The sequence below is a fragment of the Taudactylus pleione genome, unplaced genomic scaffold (assembly GCF_031769625.1).
Source record: "Taudactylus pleione unplaced genomic scaffold, aTauple2 ptg000717l, whole genome shotgun sequence".
Taxonomy (NCBI): domain Eukaryota; kingdom Metazoa; phylum Chordata; class Amphibia; order Anura; family Myobatrachidae; genus Taudactylus; species Taudactylus pleione.
In genome coordinates this window covers 760,861-779,292 of record NW_028285119.1, presented here as the reverse complement: position 1 = coordinate 779,292, position 18,432 = coordinate 760,861, and the positions used below count along the sequence as shown (strand labels likewise).

The window sequence follows — 18,432 nt, the reverse complement described above, 5'->3', positions numbered from 1 at the left end:
ACACTGCCAGCTTGAGTCAGGTCATTCCCCTCATCAGGCTTTTGCAGAAGCAGCTGGAGAAAGTGAAGGAGGAGCTAAGATGGAGCGATTCCACTCAGCATGTGGGACTTGTGGATGAAGCCCTTCATTTGCTTTGCCAGGATTCCAGGGTGGTCAATCTGTTGAAATCAGACCACTACATTTTGGCCACCATGCTCGATCCTAGGTTTAAAGCCTATGTGGTGTCTCTCTTTCTGGCCAACACAAGCCTGCAGAGGTGCAAAGACCTGCTGGTGAAAACACTGTCAGCTGAAGCGGAATGTGACACGTCAACAGCTCCTTCTTCATTTTCTCCCGCAACTGGGGCTGCCAGGAAACAACTTAGGTATCCTAAGTAACCCGCTGGCGGTGAAGCAGGGGAGGCAGGACCAAGTTTGGACATCTGGTCCGGAATGAAGGACCTGGCAACAATTTCTGACATGTCTACTGTCACTGCATATGATACTGTCACCATTGACAGAATGGTGGATTACATCGGTGACCGCATACAAGTAGACATGTCAGACAGTCCGTACCTGTACTGGCAGGAAACAGAGGCAATTTGGAGGCCCCTGTACAAACTGGCTCTATTTTACCTGAGTTGCCCGGCCTCCAGTGTGTACTCCGAAAGAGTGTTTAGTGCAGCCGGGAACCTTGTCAGCGAAAGGTGTAGGAGGTTGCTTCCACAAAATGTGGAGAAGATGATGGTCATAAAAATGAATTATCAACTCTTCCAAGGAGACCAGCCTCCAGAACGTACAGAGGGACCTGTGGTGGTGGATTCCAGCGGGGACTAATTAATTCTCTGTGAGGATGAGGATGTACACAATACTGAAGAGGGTGAGGAATCTGTGGATGAGGACGACATCTTGCCTCCGTAGAGCCAGTTTGTGCAGGGACAGATTAATTGCCAGCTTGTTTTGTGGGGGCCCAATCATTTCAGCCACAGTCGTGTGGCAGACCCTGGCGCTGAAATGATTGGTTTGTTAAAGTGTGCATGTCCTATTTATACAACATAAGGGTGGGTGGGAGGGCCCAAGGACAATTCCATCTTGCACCTCTTTTTTCCTTTGAATTATGTACTGTTTGGGGCCTAATTTTTCAAACTGCCATTCTGTCTGCCACTGCAGTGTCACTCCTAGATGGGCCACATGTTTGTGCCGCTCACTTGTGTTGCTTAGTATAGTCATCCAGCTACCTCGGTGCAACCTTTTGGACATAAAAACACTATTGTGAGGTGTTCAGAATAGACTGGAAATGAGTGGAAACTAAGTTTATTGAGGTTAATAATAGCATAGGAGCAGAAAAACCCACAAATTCTGTGATTTTAGATGTTTTTATGCTTTTTTAAAAAAAAATACAGATCCAAAACACAAAACCCAGAACCCAAAACACGGAAGGGTGGTTTTGGCAAAACCAATCCAGATCCGAAACACGAAGAAAGTTCCAGATCTAAAACACGAAAAGTGGCCCCGTGCACACCCCTAGTCTATATAAAGAAAAGGTGTTAAGATATATCTAATATTGTAATATTGTCTTACTTACCTGGAGGAGTGATGAGGGGAATCCGATGTCATCGAAATCCAAAGACACAGATGGTTTGTTATTATAATTGTATGTTGGCAACAGTATACAATACACACAGTATCTTACATACTAGGAGATAGAGGGTAGAGAACTAGACACTTGGCTTACCCAAGCGAGACAGGTGATACCAGTTAAGTGAGCTTGGGTGGAGGCACTGATAGGGAAAAGGTACAACCCTTAGAGAGAGGTTAAGGGTGGGTATGTTATACAACATGGGAGTTAGTAACCTAGTGTCCCTTTAGTGGGTAAAGGGGGGTTACATTAGCACAGACGCTTTTCTGGCCTCATGGCCAGTTACCTAGGTAACACAGGCAGTATCTCTACTCCCCTGGGGGTTGCATCTCAGGTGCTGCTATCCCCTTCATTAGGACCGGGCTGATTTTCCAAACCCCACTCGATTGGCTCCTTAGGCTTAAATCAGCTTCATCTCTGTCCCACCTGTGCTAGTGTGCTAAACATGTGTTCCTAAATTGTTGTTGACCCGGACTGACTTTGGATTTTCTACTTTCCTCTTCCTTGACCTTAACTTGGTTACTGGATTCTGCCTTTGCTCACTGTCAGGCCTAACCTCAGATTTTGTACTGACCTTGCCTTACCTGCCACCAGCCATGACCTTGGATGGTGTACTGACCTTTGACTGCTGCCGGTCCCTGAATCAGATTATTGCTTTTAATAACCGCTATTTGCCCTGATTTTAGCCAGTTCTAAGACCTTTGTAAGGTATTCATCTGCCGGTTCTCAGTCCACCAGTTCCCCATACTCTCACACCACGTGAATGTAGTAACTCAGAGACAGCAGCTTGCAGGAGTCCGGCAGTGCTGATTCAGGTAGTGTATCAGAGTTAGCACTTAGGGCCTGATTCACTATGGATCGCAACATTGCTTATGCACGCCGTTCAACTGCGATAGCAATGCAAACTGAACACAACATAAGGACACCCACTTTACCTTACACACATCAGTAATGCTTAGCAGAATAGTGAAACCATTTGTACAACTGAGTACCATCGCAGCCTTACGCATACTTGCACAAGCCCTGACCTTACTGAGAAATTGCTAACTTCCACGCACGCTATGAGACCTCACACTGCATATGGGATTGTAGTGGATAATTTATGCATGCCCCTGCAAAGGCGTGCAAACACACTGGCACGCCTGCGTTTGGCTGACCACTCCCACGATCATCCCCCACAAACGGCACTTCCTGTCAATCACTCAGCAATAAGTCTGCGTAGCCACTGAGATCGCAGTGCCCATTGCAGCGATGTATATGCAGAACGGAACAATCGCCCGATTGAGTGCATATTAGCAACTGCGATCCAAGCTAATTCAGACCCTTACTCACTAGTGAGTAAAATCAATGGGAGGATAAGAACCACACTATTCCGTCAATGTGTTGTGTCAGATGCAGGCTTAATTGAGGCACTCTTGTCAAAGATACTGTAGGCTGAAGTGGTCATGTAAGCATAGACCAGTGTTGGCTAACCTTGACACTCCAGCTGTTATGGAACTACATAACCCAGCATGCACTGCTACAGTTTTGCTATTAGGGCATGCTAAAACTGTGGCAGGGCATGCTGGGATATATAGTTCCACAACAGCTGGAGTGTCAAGGTTAGCCAACACTGGCATAGACGATAGGTAGAGACTGGATACTGGTGCTCACCTGATCAGAGACAACATGGCTACGCCTATGAACCTCAAGAAATAAATTGACAGCATTTTGGGACAGTATAGCTCACCTTGGTAAAGCATCGCAAAGAGTGACATATTTCACAGATATATTGCATTGGCCGTGTTGCATATCAGATACGATATCTGAAAGATATATCTTTCAAACCCATATGCTGGTCACAGGAACCAGCGATAATGAGCTGGTTACAGCTGGTTCTTCTGGCCAGATCGGATAGCCAATTAGTAAGTGTCTTTGCACAAAATAATTTGTGTATAACTTTGCCAAATCAGTAGATCGTTGGCGGATCACCCAATCTAACTATTTGTAGTTCAAGTGTGTACCCCACATTAGAGGTGGAAGCTGTTCTCACTGCACTCATGGCAAGTGAATGGAAATGGACACCAGTGCTGTACATGCGGACGTCATGGCTCTTCCGGTTTTAGGGCAGATTGTCCTGGAAACCCTAACAGCCTTTTCTCACATTGGACCGTCCCACTCTCCCCAGATGTTGTGGTAGTGGGCTGGATTACTGATCTCAGTTATTTGGCTTTTGTGGATTTAAATAGCCGCTAGTAAGAAGCATTTGTTCCAGTGTGTTGCCTTGACTTTGACTGAAAAGGAGTTTTGTCTGCAGGCAACAAAACAACACAGTGTATACTGTACCAATATTATGGTCTGTAGCCAACACTGACATCCTCAGTTACAGCGGCTAAGAGGAATACTAGGGATGGTAGCAGTGGCTGTAGATCTGTCGAACGCAGTGCAACATGTAAGGTAAGAGGAGGCAGTGTCAAGTGCCTGTCTCTGGGCCTGATTCAGACCCGCTCGCAAGCGCTATGCGCTCTCAAGCGGGTCAATGTTGGCCCAGTGCGCATGCGCATGACGGAGCTGGCTCCGTCGTGCGCATGCGCGAGACCCGGACAGTGGCGGGCAAACCGTCGCTCCGGGTCTCGTACCAAAGGGGACGTGCTGTCGATGTTGAGTGACAGCACGCCCCCTTTGGTGGGCGGGCCGGGGGAGGTGGCTGCCCAGACGGAGGCGTTCCCATGGGAACGCCTACCTTCTGGGGCCGGCCCCACTGACATCACAAGTGATGTCAGTGGGAGTGCTTTCGGCTCTATTAGAGCCGAAAGCACTCTTGGGCTTGCGGCAACGAGACCCTACCACAAGGGTCTCGTTACAAGCCCAATGGTCGCGATCTTCTTGACCATCACGACCATCATGGCCGCTCGCCATAGCTGTGGGTGGTCACCCGCAGCTATGCGAGCGGCCAGGAGGCCGCTCATAAAACCAGACGGCCGGCCCTGATTCAGAGCGAGTGCTCTATCAGAGCGTCCGGCTCTGAATCAGGCCCTCTGTCTGTACCATTCTGGAGCTGTGAAAGTCATTGCAAGTCTGTGTGTAAGTTTGGCTCTATGTGTTAAGGACTTTTTTTGATTAAATATTGTGTATGTAATTATACCCCCTACTTTAGATCATTATAGATTTAAAAATCACCTCCGTTCTGTGATCTGTGTAAAAGTTTGTGGCCTCATGCCTTTATATGGCCATTGAAATCAATCATTTCTCACACTTTACAATAGGCCTCACATCATTACTACACAACATTATCTCACATATAATAGGTAAACTGTGGTGAGCTTACCAATAATGTTATTCAGCAAGTTGAAGTAAAATGTAAAAGAACAAATAAGGGTGCAAAACCATAAACAAAAGGACAATTAAATCTAGAACAGCTCCAAAAAAATAAATAATAAAATAACTAGAGAAGACAATAATAGATAAAGGAGCTTATGCATAGTGATGTCTGTGTCAGCGTGTATGTGACTGCCGCATCACTACAGAGAGGAAGGACAAGCAGAAGCCAGGGGATGCAGCTGAGGAATGGCACGGTCACATGGGATGAAACGGTGTCAGCTAAAGCCCAGCTAGCTGAGGTTGCATCCCATGCGACCGCACCAGTTAAGTGGTTAAGGAGACACATTGCATTGTTTTGAAGAGGTTACCCAAAGAATTATAGGGCTGATGAGTTGGATTTGCACTAGTTTGTGTAGCATACAATATGCGAATTGGCTCTGCACATGCCCAGAAAGCAGACAAAGTGATTTATTTGAATATGACAATTGTGTCTGGTTTGCGTATTGAGAGGCTGGATAGGGGAAGGAAAGGATGATAAGGACATATTCCCTTAATTGCCAACAGATGCAGACCTGCACAATAGTGGCGTAATTAAGGGGGGTGGGGGGGGGTTGGGCGGGGCATCGTACCTGCACCACCCTCCCCCCACCACCAATGCACCGACGAGATCTACTGTGAGCAGGGATGACTTGAGCAGCAGGCAACTGTACCTGCTGGGGCTGATTGCAGGGGGAGCTGCAGCTGAAGCACACAACTCCACCCAGGCAACCTTCCTATCATTCTGCATGCTGATGCTGAGAGCTGCCGCCGCACCGGGTGACAGCTGTCAGCTAGTGATTTCTCCTTCCCCAGCGCTAGAGCCGCACCGCAGGTGTGTATTTGTGTGTGTTGCCGGAGGAGTGGTGGGAGGTGCCGGGGGCAGGGGATGAATTTTGCGTTTACTGTATTTATGTGGCTTAGGCTGGCTGCATTTGTGTGAAAGTGGTGTGTGTGTCTGTGTCATCATTTCTGTGTAGGCTTTGTCAGCGTGTCAGTGTAGGCTTTGTCAGCGTGTCTATATCGGTGTCGGCGTGTCTGTATCTGTGTCGCCGTGTGTCAGGGCCAGCTCCAGGGGTAGCCACGCTCTGTGCAGCATGGGTAGCCATTGCCCCCTAGTCGCGCATGGCACGAGTCCCGTGTAACTTCAGGCTGTGGGCAAGCCCAGCACTCCATCACTAGCTTGGCTTCCCCCAACCCTCACCCTGCACTGAATGGATGCCGTGCCCATGCGTGCAGCATCCATTCAGCTACTCCGGGGTCCTGCAACCATTCAGCTACTCCGGGGTGCCCAACCTCTCGACCAGACCACCCGCGGGACACTTCGGCCCATGGGTGGAACAGCGAGACAGTGCAGTCCCACTGAAATCGGGATGTTGGGAGGGGTGCGCCCTCTATGGGGTGGTGCCCCTGTTCGACTGCACTGGTCGAACATGCCTCAAGCTGGCCCTGGTGTTTGTGGATCTATGTCAGAGTGTGTATATCTGTGTCAGCGTGTGCATGTCTGTGTCCATCAAATACACATGGTATTGTATAGATCCTCTTCAGTATTTGTACCTGGAAGTGACGTGCAGTGAGGGCGGAAGTGATGTTCCATGCCCACACAGTCCACAAAAAGAAGAAATTTGCTCACTCGCCACAAGTTTTTATTTCCCTTCTATGTTGTCCACATGGACAGTAGGGAATGATGTTGGACAGTAACTGATGATGTCAGGGTACAAATACTTTGCACTCCCAAGTCCAAAAAAATGGTGTGACTGAGAGACAATGCAGGAGGGGGAAATGATGGTGTTCTAAGAGACGACTCAGGGGGAAATGGTGTGGCAGACGCAGGGGGTAGAAAGTTACATAGGGGGCACGATTCTGGTTGAACCGCTGTTGTATGATGATGACTTTGTTAATATTCCTACACAAACAGGCATCTTCCGGACGATGTGACCCTGAATAGTGAATATCGACTGAAGACGCCGTCTTCCCATGGAGGATACATTTCTTCAGAGGTTCCACCGTATAGGCAAGGTGCATATGGAAACCAATGTTCCCAGAGTGATGAGAAATGGGTGGCATGTAATGTCGGCAAGCCCTATTTGAAGTGACCATGCCCCTTCTGGTATGTGACCACGCCCATTTTTGCAACGCGCTGAGGGCGCGCAAATATAGTTGCTTATATGTATGTGTGTGTGGGGTGGGAGGGGGGAGGCGTTCGCCATCTTGCCCTGGGCTCCGAAGACCATAGTTATCTCACTGCTGCACAGACATACAATTAGTACAACTTTGAAAGGTGTGTGCAAGTGCCAGATGACTACTCAGATTTCTCAAATCGAGGCAAAACCATAGAGACGAAATCTCGCGACTCGTGAACTTTCGTCTCTATATATAAGGGACACCGCGGGCGCCATTTCACTCCGACTGTGGAGACTGAACAGTGAGGGTGGGTAGTGTAGGGCTAGGGAGAGGTGATATGCTGTTCTGTCTGCTGTGTCCTGGGCTGGTGCTGATCCATTCTGGGCTGGTGTTGTTGTGCTGTCTGCTGTGTCCAGTGATCGCCTTAGATCCCGGAAGTTTGGGCGGGTTCAGATTCCAAGAAATCCGAACCGCTCATCTCTAAAATAAGCACAGAGTATTTGAAAGCTTATTTAGGTAATTAGTAAGTGTAGTACTAGGATTGTTACCAGAATCTGGTTTAAAGCATTTTAAAGGTATATTTTAGAAATTGTTGTATAATATGTAAGACCCTAAGAAAATATTGTTCCTATAGCTACCCATATTGTGGAATTACCTGACAAAAAGAGCGAAAAATGTTTCAGATTAAATAAAGGCTGTTGCTATAAAAATTGTGGCAATGGAGTACAACTCAAGGCAAAGGATACCACTACGCCTGACTACAGAATAGGGTAGACCTTGCAAGCTACAAACAAATGAAGAAACAGCTGAAGATTCCCTAAAATCACCATAACATTTAGGTAGAACTTGCGTAGAAAATATTTTAGGGCTATTACACTCGGCAACAAGCTCATATGTTTCAGTTAAATTGTATGATATTGTTAACATGCATTACTGATTGCTCTGGCTTTGCCATTGATGTACAGTACACACATTTGTGGAACACACTGTTCTACAAATGCACCTAACGTGATTTAACAACAAAAAAAAGTATAATTTTTTAGAAACCTTTTTAAACCCTTGTTTATTCACTGCTAATTCCTAAGGGAATCTTCTTACAAGTTCATATTTAATCTGTATCAGTGACGTGCGGTGAGGTCAATGGCTGGGGAGGCACACATGGAGATGGGTCTGAGTGCTGGAAGCCTGTCTCACCCCATACTCACTGTAACTCTCCCCTCACTACACTAAGGGGTATATTTACTAAAGTGAGAGTTTTTAGAAGTGGAGATGTTGCCCACAGCAACCAATCAGATTCTAGCTATTATGTTCTAGAAGGCGCTAGTTAAATGTTCAGTAGAATCTGATTGGTTGCTATGGGCAACATCTCCACTTCGAAAAACTCTCACTTTAGTAAATATACCCCTAAATTTCAGTGTCCATTGATTCTCCTACCTGCGTCACTGTGTCTTCTTTTACTGCTGCTGGCTGAGCTCCGATCTCTATCAACAATGTAACCCAAAGGTTGTAAAAAAAAAAAAAAAAGATCAGTACAGCTGCTCATTGCAGAGCAAAGCTGCGGAAGGACTTTAAACTGGATGAAGGTAGGTTAACTTTATGTCATCTACCTGACACATATTTGCTCGAATGTAGTGTTACATTATTTACTTACATTTATTTATTTATAGGACACCAGCATATTCCAAAGAACATTACAAATGAGAACAAGTAATAAAACAAGATATTATTATTAATTAACAGACAAACTATAGATTGTCACAGGCCGACAACAATTGGAACATAGGAGATAGAGGGCCTGATGCGGAGTCATACGCAATGCCAATGTTCACGGAGTTTAAAAATGTTTCCGATACTGCGTGTGCGCAAAAATCCCTATGAACTTGTAAAGTGCATGCGTCCCACAGAGGTGCAGTTGCTATTGAGACACACGGTATCAGAAATGTATTGGAAATGTGCTGGGTGTTCCTCGACAGTGACTATTCAGAAGCAAGAAGATCAGGATTGGACTGGGCAGCCGGGGAGTCTGAAATCCCGGTGAGCCCAACTGATTTGTAGCCACGCCCTCTATCGTGGGAGGGCGTGGCCTACGGCACCATCCGCTAGAGAAGGCTGCAGTCATCAAAGCTGTGACTGACCCGGCCGGCAGCTACACACAGAGAACCACCGAGGCACACTGCAGTCAGACCCAGCACTGCACTTCTGAGTAAGAAATCCCAGTAGTCTCTGCAGAGGGGTCAGAGGATTAGATGCTGAGCTTTGACTGGAGGAGCCCATCACATGCTCCTCTGAATTGTGGAGATTAGCAGCAGTGCAGCCTCATGGGAGTGACTCATTGTGAGGCTGTGACTGCTGCTCTGCCGGCTGCATGAGGCTGCTGTGGCTTCTGGTGAGTACACTGCGGGCACTAGAGTATGGCATAATGTGGGGGACACTACAATGTGTCATAACGTGGGAAGCACTACAATGTGGCTTAAGTGGGGGGCACTTTGGTGTGGTATAATGTGTGGGGCACTACAGTGTGGCACAATGTTAGTACATCTGTAGTGGTCTCATTTACCCACAACTGACCAGCACTGCAAGAGTTACTGGTGTCTCACCACTAACTCTCTCACTCCTCCATGCTTACCACTACATCCCTGATCCCTCTACACTCACCATTATCTATCTGTACTACCGTGACCCCTCCGTACCAAACACCACCTCTCTGCACTACCTCCCTGACTTCTGTGTACTCATCACTACCTATCTGCACTACTCCTCTGACCCTTTCACACCAAAACCACTTTGCTGTTTGTACTATCACCCTGGCCGCCTATACATAACACTGCACTGCCTCTATGAGCCCTCCTTGCCCACCACAACCTCCACTTGTCCACATAACTGACTGCTATGCACAGGAGTAGACCACTGACCTCTTCAACTAATTTATATATAGAGTGTGTGTCTGAATTTTATAGTATTTTCCCTGGTATAGTATCCCTGGAGAGGTGGGGACCCCCCAATAAAGTTGTTCCCCCCTATCCAGGGCACCTCAGGCCTGGTCTGACAGCCCAGGGCTGTCCCCGGCACGCCTGGGCTGTGGGTGCCGGGTTGATTGTATAAAAAAATAAAAATAAATTATATTATTATTTTTTTTACAGTAGAACTAGAGGTCCCAGCAAGCCTCCCCTGCATGCTGGTACTTGGAAACCCAGCAAGCGGAGCATTAAGGTCCCGCTGGTACCTCTAGTTCACATGTAAAAGAAATAATAAAATAAAGACAAGACTCACACACTGTGAAAGTAGAAGTCACGCACACTCACACATACTCACCTATAAACCCTGTAGCCATTCACATCCTCTTGTCCAAGACAACTGTAAAAAAATTCATACCTCACCTATCCCTATGCCGTATCCTCTTCTGTCCAAGTAGACATCCACGTCTTCACAAAAAAAAAATAATAAACACAACGAATAATAATAAACACAACGGAGCCCACAGACATGTACCATCCTCTAAGGGTGGTACTACGCAAATGAGGGCTAAGCCGCTGAACTTCCCATAGAAATGCATGGGCTGAGTGTTTATTGGCTGAGAGAGGGGAACCTCCGTCCCATGGACAGAAGAGGAAATGACACGGGGTTAGGCGAATATGGATTTTTTTTATTTTACTGGTGTCAGGAATGCTACATGGACAAGAGGATGTGAATGGCTACAGGGATTGTAGGTAAGTGTGAGTAAATAAGTTAGTGTATGTGAAATAAAATAAAACCTTCGGTGTCGATTTCCTGTGATTTTAATATTTCTTTTGCAGGTGAACTACAGGTACCAGCGGGCTCTTAATGCTGGTACATGTGGTTCTCCAAGTACCAGCATGCAGGGGAGGCTTGACTGATCTACCTTTGAACTTCATTCTATGGACTGACTATTGATATATCTCATATTTGAATGTGCAAACAAATTAAGACGGAGTTTCAGAACAATATTCTAGCGCCCTCTCTTTTTTCGTTTTTACATTACTTTGGAGGCTTGTCTAACAGGGGGTCAATAGAGAGGTGCAGCTTGTATACACATTATCTTCATTAACTGGTTATAGTGTAATCCTTATTAGTGTAAGTTAAGGGCATTCCTTGTGTATATATACACACACACACACACACACACCTTTATTTATATACATATACAGTGTTATAAATTGTGGTATTTACAGGGAGGGGGAATACTTTATCTTTCACATGTTTAATATTAAATGCTGTATGCCTTAAGTTAGACTGTTGTCATTATAGTCTTGTGAGCTAATTTAGTACACGGCTGCATAATCTATACTATTTTCATGCTAGTATTAGGGCAAGGCATGGTTATTGGTTGATGTCTTATTATACTTACCTAGCTGGAGCAGCACAACATTGCTGTGTTTCAAAGCGAAATTCCTTAGTTCCTGGAAACACAGGAAAAAAAATATTTTTTAAGAATAATGTGACATTCTAAAACCACTAACTATATACCAAGTATAAGCAAAGTGAATACATCAGAATGATCTTAATTTGTGAAGATCATCGTGAGAGTAAAATTCAGCACAAGAACAAATTCTTCCAGCTAGAGGTTAGAAAGTAACTGTCCCATCCAGCTTATTGCACCTATATTCTGCATAGAACTTCATGCTTGCAATTGTGTGTGGATTTAATGTACGTGACTGTCCCATCCTGCTTATTGCACCTATATTCTGCATAGAACTTCATTCTTGCAATTGTGTGTGGATTTAATGTACGTAACTGTCCCATCCTGCTTATTGCACCTATATTCTGCATAGAACTTTATGCTTGCAATTGTGTGTGGATTTAATGTACGTAACTGCCTCTCTTGCATAGATATTTATTTTTTTTTTTTTTTCCTGTATAGTCTGTATTGGTCAGTGAAGCATAGTTTATGGTATATATCTGGCCTGGTTTTTGCTCCAACTCAGAGCAAGTTATCTCCTTTGATCAGCAGACCAATTGAGTCAGCTGTAGCCTGTCCTAATCAAGGGATACCACTCCTTATATTCAGTCTAGGGGCAGCTGGGGCTGTTTGCAGGTGGGGTTAAAAAGCACCAAGTGTTAAATGCACAAAGTGTGATTACATAACAGTTAATCAAACAGTTGAACAAACCTTGACCAACATCTAAGGTAATTTCAGATTAATAAACTGATTGCTTTAAAAATTGTCTAAAAATAACAAACCTAAAACTCACCATGTACTACACATTTCTTTTTATCAACTCCCTCCTTTGTATTTTCTCTAAGGATATAACATCCCTAACTCTCCCTGCATCTCACCTCTCTGGGCACACTGCCGCCCTATTGAGTCACTCACCTCCTCTAAAAACTAATGAGATTTCTTTTCATCAAAAATTGACAATTACAGCCTCATTGTGTCACTATAGAAAACTTTTACACACCTACAACTATATCTACTTCTCCATCCTTCTGCTTTTATTATCTGGTGACATATCACCAAATCCAGGCCCCACACACATACAGCGGATTTACTATGGAATAAATATCCTACAAACCTCACATGTCTCCCATCACCCTCCAAATCAATAAATGTGCCTTATAGAATTCACACTTGATCACAACTTATTATTTTACATCTGAACATCTCTTTACAATAACTACTTTCACCAATTTCTACATTTACCTGAGACTACTGGTTCACACGTTAACCACACTCTCTAAATAGCCCTTCATGAAGTGTCTTCAGCTACCCGTCAGACTTCACGTACACTGACATAACAGCCATGGCTTTCCACAGACACCTACAAATACTGCCTCTTAAAGTAGAATGTCAGTGGCATAAATCTTAATTCAAATGATTTCCACACATACTGTAAAATAGGAATCCAGCCATCTGTCATCCTATCCCTCTGTCCCATGCTCACTGTCTACCCCATCCGTGTCACCCCTGTCTGTTTGCCCATCCCCTCTAGAATGTAAGCTCTCACGAGCAGGGCCCTCTTTCCTCTTGTGCTTATCCTTTCTTTACTTATATTATCTGCTCTATACTCAAAAGCACCTAACCCGTGACTTTTGCCATCCTGCTTCTGTTGCAGCAGTGTTTATATACCATGTACTTGTCTTGTAGTGTCTTAAACTGTATGACATTGTTTTCTTGTTCTGCTCAACTGTTTATGTACTATATTTATGTACTATGTAAGGCGCTGCGGAACCCTTGTGGCGCCATATAAACAAAGGATAATAATAATAAAAGTGATCAAAATACCATGAAATTTGACAATACATAGAACTATTTAAGTACTATTCTTAGTCTACGAGGGAAATGTAAAAACCCGGAACGTGCAGGCATTGGCAGGTTTCTGGACAGTCTGTCCAATAAATTAAAATGTTTTTGCCTTTTAAAAGATTGCCCCTTTAAAACATTGTACAGACTCGTCTGAATCACGCCGATGCCAACAAGTAACAGACTATGACATTTGACTCTATGTAATGTATGGAAAACAAATTATCTATATAAATCTAGTTGAGGAAGGCGATGCCTGGCCCTATGATCATCTGAAGAGGTTACCTTAGTAGAATAAACTTTTATTCACCCAGTTCTTGTGCTCTGTATAATAACAACCTCTGAACTCTTTTGAAGGTGGGGGGAATAATGGCAATGTGGCAGAAAAGCTGTATGCAACCTGAGACAGCTTCAACCTTCAGCCAAAAAAGATATGTATCATCCATGTGCTATGGCTGCCAGCCCTTCTCCATCCTCAAACTCTGATAAAGAGGATACACACACCCCTAACCCCATTACTATTTCTACGGAACTACAGAACATTGTGAAATCAAGTCATTAAACCAAAGTCAGGATGATTATATGAGAAGAGATTACTGTTTATATATATCTCAATAGAGATGGATGGCACTCCGGAATAAATAGTAATAAAGCAGGCCACTCCACTGTGGTAATCAACGTTTCAGAGGCTCTCCCTCTTTTATCAAGACATCACACAATAATGACCCCCCTGCAGCAGTGTCCCGATAGTAATGCCCCCTGTAGTAGTGCCCCCTGCAGCAGTACCCCTATAGTAATGCCCCCTGCAGCAGTGCCCCTATAGTAATGCCCAGAGGTAATACCCCTTTAGTAATGCCCCCTGCAGCAGTACCCCTATAGTAATGCCCCCTGCAGCAGTGCCCCTTAAGTAATGCCCCCTTCAGCAGTGCCCCATAGTAAAGCCCCCTGCAGCAGTGCCCCTATAGTAAAGCCCCCTGCAGCAGTGCCCCCATAGTAATGCCCCCTGCAGCAGTGCCCCATAGTAATGCCCCCTGCAGCAGTGCCCCTATAGTAATGCCCCCTGCAGCAGTGCCCCCACAGTAATGCCCCCTGCAGCAGTGCCCCTATAGTAATGCCCCTTTCAGCAGTGCCCCCATAGTAATGCCCCTTTCAGCAGTGCCCCCATAGTAATGCCCCTTTCAGCAGTGCCCCCATAGTAATGCCCCTTTTAGCAGTGCCCCTTTCAGCAGTTCCCCTATAGTAATGCCCCATAGTAATACCCCCTGCAGCAATGCCACTATAGTAATGCCACCTTCAGCAGTGCCACCATAGAAATGTCCCATGCAGCAGTGCCCCTACAGTAATGCCCACTTCAGCAGTGCCCTCTGAGGTAATGCCCCTAAAGAAGTACCCCTATAGTAATGCCTGCTTCAGTAGTGAGTGCCCCTAGTGTCCCTATAGTAATGCCCCAACAGTAATGCTTCCTGTAGTGTCGCTTAGACAGGGGAATAAAAACAATACTATGAATGTACATTTTCATCTCACATTACTACTTACATTTATGTGCCTGAATGTACATTTTCATCTCACATTACTGCTCACATTTATGTGCCTGAATGTACATTTTCATCTCACATTACTACTCACATTTATGTGCCTGAATGTACATTTTCATCTCACATTACTACTCACATTTATGTGCCTGAATGTACATTTTCATCTCACATTACTGCTCACATTTATGTGCCTGAATGTACATTTTCATCTCACATTACTACTCACATTTATGTGCCTGAATGTACATTTTCATCTCACATTACTACTCACATTTATGTGCCTGAATGTACATTTTCATCTCACATTACTGCTCACATTTATGTGCCTGAATGTACATTTTCATCTCACATTACTACTTACATTTATGTGCCTGAATGTACATTTTCATCTCACATTACTGCTCACATTTATGTGCCTGAATGTACATTTTCATCTCACATTACTACTCACATTTATGTGCCTGAATGTATATTTTCATCTCACATTACTGCTCACATTTATGTGCCTGAATGTACATTTTCATCTCACATTACTACTTACATTTATGTGCCTGAATGTACATTTTCATCTCACATTACTACTTACATTTATGTGCCTGAATGTACATTTTCATCTCACATTACTACTCACATTTATGTGCCTGAATGTACATTTTCATCTCACATTACTGCTCACATTTATGTGCCTGAATGTACATTTTCATCTCACATTACTGCTCACATTTATGTGCCTGAATGTACATTTTCATCTCACATTACTACTTACATTTATGTGCCTGAATGTACATTTTCATCTCACATTACTGCTCACATTTATGTGCCTGAATGTACATTTTCATCTCACATTACTGCTCACATTTATGTGCCTGAATGTATATTTTCATCTCACATTACTGCTCACATTTATGTGCCTGAATGTACATTTTCATCTCACATTACTGCTCACATTTATGTGCCTGAATGTACATTTTCATCTCACATTACTACTTACATTTATGTGCCTGAATGTACATTTTCATCTCACATTACTACTTACATTTATGTGCCTGAATGTACATTTTCATCTCACATTACTACTCACATTTATGTGCCTGAATGTACATTTTCATCTCACATTACTACTCACATTTATGTGCCTGAATGTCAGAGTTGCCTACCCTCCCGATTTTCGCGGGAGTCTCCCGAATAAAGGTGGGAGCTCCCGCAACCCCGTAAAGTAAGTTGAATCCCCCGCATTCCCTCTGCCCTGTCTAAAAATCCGGACTGCGCATGCGCGAGTCCGGAGGTAAAGGGGGCGGGGCCCGAGCTTAAGACGCAGGGGCGCACTCACCGGGTGCAGGGAGGCAGGAGTGTGGCTGCTGTGAGGTCTCCTGGGCACGCCTTCCCCTGCTTACAGACTGATGCTGGGAGAGACTGATGCTCCCAGCATTCCCTGGCTAGCCTGTGATGACAGAGGATGGAGGAGCCGACGCCGGAGGACACTGAAGACAGAGGAGCTGCCTGAGACTGTGAGTGTTAGAGCTCACTGCAGCCCCTGCCACATGTATAACTCATGTCAGTGCCGTGGGGGAGGGAGGGAGATCTATTACTGTGTGTTTGTATGTGATGTATGTGTAGTAATGTGATGTACAGTATGTGTGGGTGTAGTAATGTGATGTGTAGTAATGTGATGTACAGTATGTGTGGGTGTAGTAATGTGATGTGTGTGTGTAGTAATGTGATGTACAGTATGTGTGGGTGTAGTAATGTGTGTGTGTGTAGTAATGTGATGTACAGTATGTGTGGGTGTAGTAATGTGATGTACAGTATGTGTGGGTGTAGTAATGTGATGTGTGTGTGTGTAGTAATTAGGGGTGTGCACCGGACACTTTTCGTGTTTTGTGTTTTGGTTTTGGATCTGGATCTTTCTTCGTGTTTTGGATCTGGATTGGTTTTGCCAAAACCACCCTTCCGTGTTTTGGGTTCTGGGTTTTGTGTTTTGGATCTGGATTTTTTCTTAAAAAATAAAAAAAAAACGCTAAAATCACATAAATGGGCCTTTTTTTGTTCCTACGCTATTAATAACCCCAATAACATTAATTTCCACTCATTTCCACTCTATTCTGAACACCTCACACCTCACAATATTGTTTTTAGGCCAAAAGGTTGTACCGAGGAAGCTGGATGACTATGCTAAGCGACACAAGGGGGCGGCACAAACACGTGGCCCATCTAGGAGTGGCACTGCAGTGGCAGACAGGAAGCCAATCAGCGTTATGGTGCCCATTTGCATGTAGCACGAACCCGGGAGATCCGTGCTACATGCATCTGTGTGATTGGCACAGAGCAATGACAGGTCCGTGAGACCCGTCTGTGCTGCTGTGGTAAAAAAAAAAAAAAAAAACCTGTGTAAAAAAAGAAAAAAATGGCGTGCACCCCCCCAAAAAAGAGCAACCAGCCCCGGGCATTAGTAACCCAGTGCTGGGTGTGCTTAAATACAGGGGACAAACGACGTAGGGGTCCCCTGTACTTAAGCACAACCAGCACCGGGCTAGTCAGAACCAGCGCTGGTTGCCAAAATACGGGGGACAAACGACGTAGGGGTCCCCTGTATTCTGCGCAACCAGCTCTGGGCTCTGATCCGGTCCTGGTTCTGGAAATATAGGGGACAAAAAATGAGTAGGGTTCCCCTGTATGTTCCAGAACCAGCACTGGACTTTTTCTAGCGGGGGGCTGATGCCACAGCCAGGGGAGCCCTTTCACCGGGCCCCCCAGCCGCAGCATCAACCCTGACCGCTAGTCAGCCCAGGCCGGGGATCCCTGGAGAGCTGGGGACCCCCCCAATAAAGGGGTCACCCTCTCCAGGGCACCCCAGGCCCAGGCTGATAGCCCGGGGCTATCCCCGCCACCCCTGGTGGCGGTGGGTGGCGGGTTGATTGTGTGGTGTGGTGTAAATAAAGAATATCAAACATTGTCTTTACAAGTAGAACTGCAAGTCCCAGCTAGCCTGCCCCGCATGCTGGTACTTGGAGAACCACAAGTACCAGCATGCAGGGCATTAAGGGCCCACTAGTACCTGTAGTTCACCTGTAAAAAAAATGTTTAAAAAAACACAGGACACACACACCGTGACAGTATAAGTTTATTAAACATACATACACACACACACATGTACACATACTCACCTATGTAACCTGTAGCATCGGTCCACTTGTCCGGTAAAGTATCCCTAGGGGACCTGTGAAAAAAAACATACTCACCATCTCCTATGCGAGGTTCTGTCCTCTTCGTTCCAAAGTAGGCATCCCCGGACTTGGCAAAAAAAAAAAACGAAAACGCGATCCACGAACTTAGTACCGTTCTATAGAACGGTACTTCCCGAATGAGAGCTTAGCGGCGGGGTATCACCATGGAAACCCCGCTGCTAAGCGTTCATTGGCTGAGAGAGGCCATCTCCCGTCTCTCAGCCAATGAACGGCTCCCTCCATTGTAGTCAATGGTGGGAACCGCAGGGTAAACTTTAATAACCTTGCGGCTCCCAGCATTGACTACAATGGAGGGAGCCGTTCATTGGCTGAGAGA

General features: G+C 45.2%; 1 protein-coding gene across 2 annotated transcripts in view; it reads right to left on the bottom strand.

Annotated features, from left to right (window-relative positions):
- LOC148477421 (uncharacterized) overlaps positions 1-18,432 on the bottom strand; it is an 87,559-nt gene that overhangs the window by 53,996 nt on the left and 15,131 nt on the right. For both annotated transcript variants that reach the window (XM_088456770.1, XM_088456771.1), the window contains exon 2: positions 11,444-11,495. In XM_088456770.1, the coding sequence (XP_088312896.1) occupies positions 11,444-11,495 (52 nt within the window). The remainder of the gene's footprint in view (positions 1-11,443; positions 11,496-18,432) is intronic.